We start from the raw sequence: 10,239 nt of genomic DNA on the forward strand, positions 1-10,239 counted from the left end.
AGAAGAAGAAGAAGAAGAAGAAGAAGAAGAAGAAGAAGAAGAAGAAGGGAAAAAACACAATAAATTTCTTATCATTCAAACAATATGGTCATTGTCGTTTTATTGAGCATTGCATGCTTTGAATGTAAATACGGTCCGAAATGGAACATGGAACACACAGCGCACAGTGCAGGGCCATAGTCAATTTTAACATTTTAATGCCGTCATAATCCATCACATGCCGCAATTTGGAATTTTCATCTCATCATTATTATGACTATTATTGTTATTGCAGCCATTGCCATAATGTTCGTTGGGCAAGTGCGCTTTTCTGCTGTCGGAGAGAGGGTGTCCAAAAGCGACCAACACACTCGTTCATTCGTACGATTCTTGTAGGTCACAATTCACACCGAAGTCTTCACGATTCCATTCATCGGAGAGGCGGAGTATCGGTTCGAATATCAGAAAACGCAATTGTATGTTAATGATGCGACCGCTTTACGAATAAAGCTGTCGACTTTTCTCACTCAAGTGTAGACAAGTGGCCAAATCTCCCATAAAATCATGAATAATGAAATCCATTCTGACATTCAAAAACGCAACTCAGCCCAAATATACTTGCACATGTGTGTAATATGCGCTTGTTCATATTCCGGCGCGGTTTTCAGAAGGCAAAAAAAAAACGAAGGCAAGGGACAAAACACAGAGAGTCTATAGAATTGTTCCAAAAATATGGCCATGGTGGCATTTTATCAGTCAAGTCAAGACTGGCACCGCGAACATGATTAAACTACTTGGGTTTTAAAATGAAAAGCATCCAATGATGATTCAGCGATCATAATTTCCTGCAAGTCAAATATTTTCCTGCGGGAAGCAAAATGTCGACAAGCACGATGCAAATGTGAGCCATGGGGCTTGCAGAAAATCAATAAAATCATTTCTATCACCCCCCGCTCCGCTCAAACAAAAAAGACGGAAAAAGAATGAGAACGACAATCATTTTACGACATCATATTTGATTTTCAACATTGCATTCGATGTCAAATAATTCATATTGTAGATGAATGTTCGGCTTTCGTGTCGATGACAACAGCGATTTGTACCAATTTCGTTTTTTTTCCTCGATTCGTTTGGTTCGTCTTCGTTTCTGAATAAACGATGCATGTTATGAAAACATAGACACACACACCCACACCCATAGATAGGTAGGAATAAAAAGTGTCTAACGTTTTGTATTCCAATGTCCAAGCTCTTAATTTATTTTATATATTTTTAGTCACTGATGAATGAAAAAAAAAAATAGCAACAGAGAGACGCACAGAACCGCAACATTCATTATTATTATGACGACAATGAGATGAGAAAAAATCACACACACACACTCACACACACATTTAGTTTCAACCTGCAAATGAATTTGTTTATCCCTTTTAAAACCACTCAACGAGAACACGAGTTGTCATTCCGCCGCAATTGGTACAGCCGAATTAAATGAGTGAGCAGATGAGAGAGCGAGAGCAGAGTGCACGCGCGTCACACAAAACACACAGAGAATAGAACAAAAAAAAACTACGTTATTATTAAACCATATAATAGTTGGACAGTGTATTATAACTGAGCTAAAGAGAAAAAAAAATGGTTAAAACAAAATTATAGCGTGCTGGAACGAACAAAGCGAAATTAACGAACAAAAGTCACAGAAACGCGTGACACTGTCCCTAAATTGACAAAAAAGATAATAAAAAAAACTCACTGCCAATCATGATATAAACCTGGCGATAAAATATTCGAAATTCAACAGTCAGTGTTCAGGTAGAATGAGAATGTACAACGCATTCAGTAGTCAAATATCAGCCGATCGATGAACTGAATTCTGATAAAAAAAAATCTCCAGCCAAGTAATAAACCAAAGAGTGAACAACGCACAACCGACAAACAGTCAAATTCGTTTCGGAACAATAATTGTGTGTGTGCTTTTGTGTTGATGTGTTTGTTCGAAAGACGAAATCGCAAAAAAGCACCACATAAACGATGATTTATTGGCAGTGGTATAAAATGTGGAGATTCATTTTTGTGCTCGGTCTTGCAATGCCTCTATGGTTGGCATGGACGAACGGAGGAGTGAATGGTGATGGTGGTGATGTGGTCGAAATTGAAATTGAAAGTGGTCGAATCCGTGGCAAACGCAGTCTAACCCTATTCGGTGAAAAACCGTATTATTCATTCCGTGGCATTCCCTATGCACAACCGCCGTTAAAAGATTTACGTTTCAAGGTAAGTTGATCCTGTGACTATATGCCATCACTGCTGCTACCACCACCATCAAGTATATACATGTTTTGTGTCTATACGCCAAAATCATGTGACATAATTTCGTTTTGCCATTTTGTGTATCGACATATCGTGTTGATATGTGTTGGATTGACGATTTTATTTTGAATTTACATGTTTGTTGATGGTCGGGGTGGCGTACGCGTACAGATGATGGCTTCAAGAATGTATGATAATATCATTTCACAGGCACCAAAAAAAGTTGCACCATGGATCGATCCTTTGGATGCATTCGATTTTGCTAGCGATTGTACACAAATCAATTTCGAAACGGATGAGGTTTTCGGCTCCGAAGACTGTTTGTATCTCAATGTATTCGCTCCAGCCGAAGCCATTGAACAGGCAACAATTGGAAATTTCTCGGTGATTGTGTATGTGATGGGAGAAGCGTTTCAGTCAGGCAGTGCACGGCATTATGGGCCAGATTTTTTGATTGAAAAAGACGTGATAGTCGTGAGTATTGTGCAATTTTTGATATGCCCACATCGTCTGTATGTGTGTGTGTGTGTGTGTGTGTGTATCTGTGCCGCCAGCTGATTTTCTCACTCGAACAAATTGTTTCTTTTTTTTCAATTTCGTGTGTGCGTCGGCATACATGTGGTGCATTTGACAGGTCACATTCAACTATCGCTTGGGAGCCATCGGTTTTATGTCGTTGAATTTACCGGATTTTGCTGGAAACATGGGCCACAAAGACCAAGTGCTTGTGCTCAAATGGGTGGACAAAAATATTAAACAGTTTGGTGGTGGTGGTGGTGATGGGAAAACGACACTTCTGGGACATGATACAGGTACGTACCGTGCATGACGTTCAATAATAGCGACGAATCATAACATTTTTATGATACGCTGTATTGTCGTTGTCATTTTCATTGCTCACTCGCCCACTCTCTCATCCAACCACTCTTGTTTATAGGTGCAATTAGTGTTAGTTTGCATATGATTTCGCCGGCATCGAAGGGATTATTTGAAAATGCGATAATGTTGAGTGGATCGGCATTGAATCCATCAATACCGCGGGTCAAAGATCATTTGACCATTTTATACAATTTAGCCGAAAGCCTTCACTATCCCGTGGAAAATAATCGTGATTTGTTGGAATTTTTACGCCAAATCGATGGTAAACTGTTGACAAAACGCACATTTCAGGATTTTAGCAACACGGGATTTGGTCGACGTATGGCCAATTTGATTTGGGCCACTGCTGTCGAACGTGAGTGAAACACAGACAATACAAATAGGCAACTATTCAGTGAGGATATTTGCCGAATGTGCATGAACTCATTTGTTTGAATTGTTTCAGATCCTCATGCGGTTGACAAATTCATCGATAGAACACCATTTGACATTCTCACCAATGACGAATATAAAAGCAATGTCAATGCTTTGTTCGGTTGTACATTCGAGGTGAGAGAATTGCTTAATTATAGGGCGTAATACAAAAGGCGTGTTTCGTCGACAAAACAATAGAAAGCAACACCAACATTGGAAGAGAAAGAGAGAGAGAGAGAGAGAGAGAGAGAAACCACTTAATCATCGCACAAACATGAAATGTATGTATCTTTGCAGGAAATGTACGGTGAATTCATTAATGAACTTCGAAATCCCGCTCTGTTGAAGCCATTTGATGAAATTTTCGAACTGCAACTTCCACTTCGGAATGCCAAGCTAAAATTCCATTCAAAGGTATAATGTGATTGAAAGCAATTTCACTTTCAATTTTCTTCATTCCAATCAAATGTTCCATTTCGAATAATTTCGTTGTCGCTCCGAAATCGCCCATCCATTTCAAAATCAGGAGTACAAGGAAATGTCGACAAAAGTGCGAGAACTTTACTTCAAAGGGAATCGCGTTGACAATGACACAATTACCGGATTCCAGCAGCTAATGACCGACGTTTGGTTTTTATACGGTATCGACTTGAATGCGCGTATTCATGCCAACAGAACGACCGGACACACATTCTTTTCCACGTGAGTATCAATCGAATCGACGCTAACGGAATATTACATAACTTTTGATTCCGTTCGACAGAATCGAATCGGAAATTAAAGTTTTGCGTGTGTTTTTTTTTCCTAAATTTTTTCTCTTCTTTCACATTCAGCTTTTCAGTGAAGAGTGACTGGAATTTAAGTAGTCGCAAGGGCCGGAAATTTGCATTCAACTTTAATTTTTCCAATCATTTCGATCAACTGCCATATTTATTCCGGTAAATTGACCATATTAAATCACAATCAACCCCAAAACCGTACTCGGTCGCACAATTTTGCAATTACACACTCATTATTTGTGAATGTTCAACAATAACAAACAATAATTCTATATTGTCCGAATCATTTCTGTAGGCTGAGTGGTCAAAGTTTGCTTCCGGATTCGTCGTATCAAAATTTGGCAGAAGATTCACTGGAACGCAAAACAATCGATACGCTCACCGAATTTTATGCGAATTTCGCCAAATTCTCGTAAGTAATTTAGCTCCGTTTATCTAACAATTGGCGTGTGACGTTCACCATTGTGAAGAGAGAATTTAGATTAAATTTCCAAATTTTCAGAAATCCATTACCGAATAGCGATCCGGTTATATTTCAAAAACGAAATGCTGCTGATACCGATCAATACCACTATTTGGATATAACAAATGATGGTGTGGTTATGAAATTCGATCCAAATCGCAAGCGTATCAAATTTTGGAATGATATTTTCGAAACGTACAGCGCACATTGGCAAACACGTGAATTCAATTTGAATTCATTGGCCGTAAAAATTCCATTGTTGTTGCTTGCCTCGTTGTTAAGCGGAATATTTTGTTGCAAAGGAATTAATATGTGCTTGAAGAAAAACCGAAAATCAATGGCTATTCATCATTAAATATAGCTCCCCCATCGATTGCTCCTTCTTCAAGTGGATGGTCGATAGTCGGAATTCAATAAACACACACACACACTGATATAGAGTAGAAGAATGAAGAGAACAGTTCAAGTGATTTTCAACAAACAAAATAAAATTGGAAGTTTTTTTTTCGAGTGGCTTTAAAAACGTAGGAACAATAATGTAAATATATATACCAAAAATAGAAGAAGAGAATATATTATAAAATGCTAATTGAGTTGCTGCAGATGTAAAGCATTGTTATTGTATTGTCTGCTGCCTATCGTTATAGTGCAGGGCAACCAACCTTTGGCCTCGATATCATATGCTAGACGTTTATGTTCCATTGTTTTTGTTATTGTCGTAGCTAATTGGCCAATAAATGAAAGAAAAATAACACGTACACCCGCACTGTTGCCTTTCAAATCAATTATTGGCATCTCCCCGTTTTCAGAATTTTCGATCCGAATTCGAAGGCCATCGGAATAATGATACGCAATTGTGCACTGTGCAATCAACACGTAAACCATTTTGATTTATGCATAACTAGTCTCGGCACTTGTGCTTGATATTGATACGATCTACGAATAAATATACCCATCTTTGGCATGAGAGCAAATCTGTGCGCGAGAATGCAACAGCATTCGAGTAATTTGATTTGAAGCATTGGAATTTTAGGTAAGTGATTTACATTGCTACATAATATATGCAACGCTCAACATTCGGCCAACCATCGATAATTGAAACGATTTTCTTTTCCTGTTAAAATTATAAAATCATTAAGATCCAATCAAATCCGGTGCGGAGAACGATTGTTATCAACTAGGTGCAACATTGTAATACATGATGATGATTGTCTCAGTACACAAACAACTTTTATTAGACAGAAGTTTCTACTCTAATGCTTTTGATTTAGAGAGTAATTGATCGCATCATTGCGAAACGGCGACGTAATTAGGAAAGATTCCCAAATGAACAAACACAAGTGTATTAATTCCAATCAGGGAAATCATTTAGTCAGCCATTGAAATGAAATAAATCATTCGAAGCGTTGAAAAGTTTTGTTGAAACCGATCCAAAAAATAGTTTGTACAGAGAGAACGAGGGACATCTTGTTTTCAATGGAAATGGACTTTTTTCTATTTGATTTCTCTGCTTTTTCTTTGCTTAACTTCTCTTTGATATTTGCTTTTAGCTCGACTCTTCCGTTTGCCGATGTTGAAAAAGCGATGCAATGAGCACCAACCTTGAGGGAAATGGTTCAATTTCTTTGGACAAAGAAAAATCACTTTCGTTTCATGTGAAACTTTCGTATTCGTTCGATTTACCAGTAGAAATGCTTCATTTTTTCTGATCGCATCGAAATGAAGATTTTTGTTTTGTTTACAACGATTTCCGTTGCAATTGTCTCGTTTTTTTACAAGAAATATAACAAAACAGACGGTAAGATTAGTCCATTAAACTGTGGGAGTTGAGAAAAAGAAACAATAACGCACAAAATCAATGGAAAATTCAATTGTTTGAATCGTAGACTCCAAGACTCGAGTGATATTGGCTAAATGGCTGGAATTTCATGCCGAATCAAACAATCAAGTTGGATTCGAGCAGGACAAACAGAATGAAATGGGAAAGAGATGGAACAGCAACGAATGAGGATCGACAATGCAATACATGAGAACGTCCTATGATAAAAACTACAATTGTGTCAAACATCAAAAGCTAAAACAAGATACGGAGAAAGGATAAGCGGAGAGAGAGAGATAATAGTAGAAATACAACTGAAGTTTACAAAACATTCGAAAAATCCATATCCATGTCAATGCAAATGACACAATTGTATCGAATACATCGATGTTGTTATTCCTCTCTCGTTCGCTCTTTGCCTGTCTCGCTCTCGCTCACTCGCTCTCTCTCTCTCTCTCTCTCTCTCTCTCTCTCTCTTTTCAGTTCGATGACACATACGACAACCAACAAGAAGCAAAAATACCAAAACGAAAATTTGTATGAAGTTTGTAAAAGAACAATGTCGACAAAATGATTTCGTCGTCATTGCAATTGTTGTTGTTGTTCCTTTTCCATGCTTTCTTACACCCACTCGTAATGCGAATGTGTCACTGGCGGAGATGCGAGTGCTCGCTTTTTCGATGCGGTGTTGTAGTACACTTGTCTGTATGAACATTCACACATACACGTATAAAATAAAAACAATGCTCCGAACAAGAATCTGCTGTGTTTTGTTGCATAATAAAAACCGATTCCTTCCTTTGCTTTTTTTCTGTGGTGTTTTTTTTCATCTCTGTTTTTAGTGAAACGATTCCCAAAGCAACCGAAGAGGAAAATGCACTGATTGAAAATTTTGGCATCTGACGCTGCATCAGATAAGATGTGCAAGTGAACGAGAGCTAAAGCATTTAATCGAGCAGATAGATGATAAGCTTCTGTCGTTCTTGTCTTGATGTTTTTGAGCCAATAAATTCTTACATTCGAAGCAACCGACAACTTGTTTTTTTTTTCTCCCAGATGCGTTGCTATACATTTTAGTTTCTTTGCTGAATTCCCATTCCGATGAAATTCTTTAAGATGTTTGCAATGCCATCACATTCTTTTTTATCTTGGATCGAAAGTGACTTAGTCTCTATCTCACACATAATGTCACATTTTCACAACTGTGCATATATTTGCCGAGCATTTTTCTTCATTCGGTTTTACTTTTATTTTCTTTATTCGTTTCACCTAGTTCGTTGAAGAACTAAACAAGCGGCAAATAAAAACAGCCCCAATCCAGCACGAATCGAACAAACGACTCGCAATCAATTCGATGAGTGTCATTTACATAAACCGATTTTCGGCATTCGGGATTTTCCAAAGCTATGCACAAATGCACGGCATTTTACCATGTTGCAACAACACACATACGAAATAAAATGTATGATGGGAGAGAGAGAGAGAGAGAGAGAGAGAGAGAGAGCAAAATCTTTTGTTTAACGTTGCAATTTTTTAACACCAAGAAACCGTTACGACATTTCTTGAACGACGAAGACAATTTTTTGTTGTTGTTTTGCACTCACGGTTCATGTACAACCAGCGAAAAAATAGATAGAGAAATCGAACGACGGCAGAAAAAAACGGCGCTGTGCCACACGCTTACGATTAGATCGGAAGCACAATGGTTCAAAGTTTTAATTCTTTATTTTCCCTTTCTCTCTCCCTCTTTCCTCTCGTGTTGCAGCACTGACCCATTGTAAATTCGGTGCACGATGCAAATCAATCGCTGCTTATTGGATATTTTCACTATGTTAATGGCAAATGGTGTTATAATACACAAATCAACCAAAAAAAACCGACTTAAGATTTAATTGAATTCGTTTTTCGAATAGCAAAGATAATGAGTTGATTTCATTTCGACAGAATTAATTATTGAATTGGGAAAAATCTCAATTGGGTTTTTAGCACATTTTTCTCAATGGATACTCAATTGAAATGTGTTTGATCGGCTGGTGCGACTCTCAGGCATTCAACAAAAAAAGGTACTACAAAATGTTGAAGCCATGGAAATGTGTTGAGGATTTTGCCCATTAGATAGTTCAATGCACAGCAAAAACGAAAGAGAGTTGGAGGTTTTTTGTCGCGTTCGCCTGGAAAAGCATTTGGCACACCATGGCATCTATTTTTTTCTCCACTATTCCTCATGAAAATTCATAGCTCGTTCCAATCGGAATGATGATGAAAGAGAGAGAATAAAATGGAGCGAAAATCAGAGCTTGTCAAGCTCTATCCTTTTTATTGACACTGTGAAAAATATAGCAAAGTTGTCCCATTGTTTGAATCCCATTCACCGGCGTCCCTTTTCGTTCCGTCTTTTTTCCCTTTATTTAGTTGAACAGTCATCAAGTGAGTCGACATGCCAAAAGGGCGAATGAAATGTATCAAAAGCATAACGAGTTATCTGGCAGTGAATTCATTGCAAACCAATCCAACTGAAAAGGTTGATTTTCTCGCCGAAAAACGGTGATTTTAAAGAAAGCAAGAAATTTGCCACATAGAACTCGGCTTTGGTTATAGAAATTCTTTCTTTTTTTTCTCGAAATAAACCTTTTGGCAGTTGAAAGCTCGATTTTATATCGATCATTAATAGTGTGAATATAATACCAAAGAGAGACTTTGACTTGGCGATCGAGAGTGAAAGAAAGACAAAGAGTTCTCACCGAGAGGGAAATCTCTATTTGAATTACTTTTCTATGACTTTTTGGCACGCTATTACTTTAGCAAATTACGAAAGTAATTAGACGTTTATGACAAAATTTGACATTGTCAAACCAACAAACAAACGTTTGAAACAAACTACTACACTCATATCGAAAAATAGAATATGTTTTGACATTGGTTTGGAAATACCAAAAGATGTAAAAATGAGCTTAAAGTAAGTTTAAGCTGAGTATTTTCAAGGTATAAAATAAATTCTATACAAATTTCATTTTAGGTATGCCGCATTTGGAGAAAAAAAAACGCAATCGAGTCCACACCAAACTATCTTTTTCCATCTTCATTTTTATTTATAATCGATTAATTTTTATTTTTTACGATAATGTATCCAATAATAGTTTGGGTATGTGGTTTTTGACGAACAGAAATAACCAAACTATAGATGACATTTACCTCAATTACTTTTTTTTTTGGGAAAAATTATTTTTCCATTATCATAATTACTTGTGACATTTCAATTACTTTTAAGTGATTTCCATAGAGTTATTGCAACGACCATAAAATATATGTATTTCATGAAGTTTATCAAGCTCTTTCCAAGTTTATGCATAGTGTCGAACTTTTGTTCAAGCTCTACCATCTAAATGTACTAGTAAAAAGAATAACTAGTACAGTAAAATAATTTACGGGCACGACTTAAGATGGCGTTTTTTCTGGTCAAAAAGCTTGCAATATCCCTTTGGTGACTTCCCCTTCGGTTCTCACGGATGTTGTATTGTATCGCTCCAAATTTAAACTACCTACTCGAATGCATAGGTTCGCTCTATGTTATATCACTTATCGTTTTATGGTGAGAG

General features: G+C 37.2%; 2 protein-coding genes across 4 annotated transcripts in view; one reads left to right on the top strand and one right to left on the bottom strand.

The window, feature by feature from the left end:
• Nucleotides 1-10,239, bottom strand: part of LOC129577409 (receptor-type tyrosine-protein phosphatase U) — a 134,538-nt gene that overhangs the window by 16,417 nt on the left and 107,882 nt on the right. The gene's annotated exons all lie outside the window — the stretch shown is intronic.
• LOC129577411 (esterase B1-like) lies at nt 1,802-6,926 on the top strand. Of its 2 annotated transcripts, XR_008688998.1 has the most exons (11): nt 1,808-2,253; nt 2,500-2,763; nt 2,924-3,101; nt 3,227-3,523; nt 3,614-3,717; nt 3,880-3,996; nt 4,109-4,284; nt 4,416-4,520; nt 4,657-4,773; nt 4,864-5,362; nt 6,375-6,926. XR_008688998.1 is itself a non-coding variant. In XM_055464377.1 (10 exons), exons 1-10 carry the CDS (start codon nt 2,011-2,013, stop codon nt 5,177-5,179), a joined length of 1,917 nt encoding a protein of 638 aa, XP_055320352.1. In that variant the 5' UTR covers nt 1,802-2,010; the 3' UTR covers nt 5,180-5,580. The 2 variants fall into 2 exon arrangements, 1 of the variants encoding a protein (XP_055320352.1); XM_055464377.1 differs by lacking the exon at nt 6,375-6,926 and having other exon boundaries at nt 1,802-2,253; nt 4,864-5,580.

The sequence above is a fragment of the Sitodiplosis mosellana genome, unplaced genomic scaffold (genome assembly GCF_009176505.1).
Source record: "Sitodiplosis mosellana isolate CC-2019 unplaced genomic scaffold, AAFC_SMos_1.0 Smas_scaffold_6197, whole genome shotgun sequence".
Taxonomy (NCBI): Eukaryota; Metazoa; Arthropoda; class Insecta; order Diptera; family Cecidomyiidae; genus Sitodiplosis; species Sitodiplosis mosellana.

Coding starts and splice junctions, on each gene's coding strand:
- LOC129577411 (XM_055464377.1), top strand. CDS start 2,011: ATGATTTATTGGCAGTGGTATAAAATGTGGAGATTCATTTTTGTGCTC. Junction 2,254..2,499: donor TAAAAGATTTACGTTTCAAG/GTAAGTTGATCC, acceptor ATCATTTCACAG/GCACCAAAAAAAGTTGCACC. Junction 4,521..4,656: donor CAACTGCCATATTTATTCCG/GTAAATTGACCA, acceptor TCATTTCTGTAG/GCTGAGTGGTCAAAGTTTGC.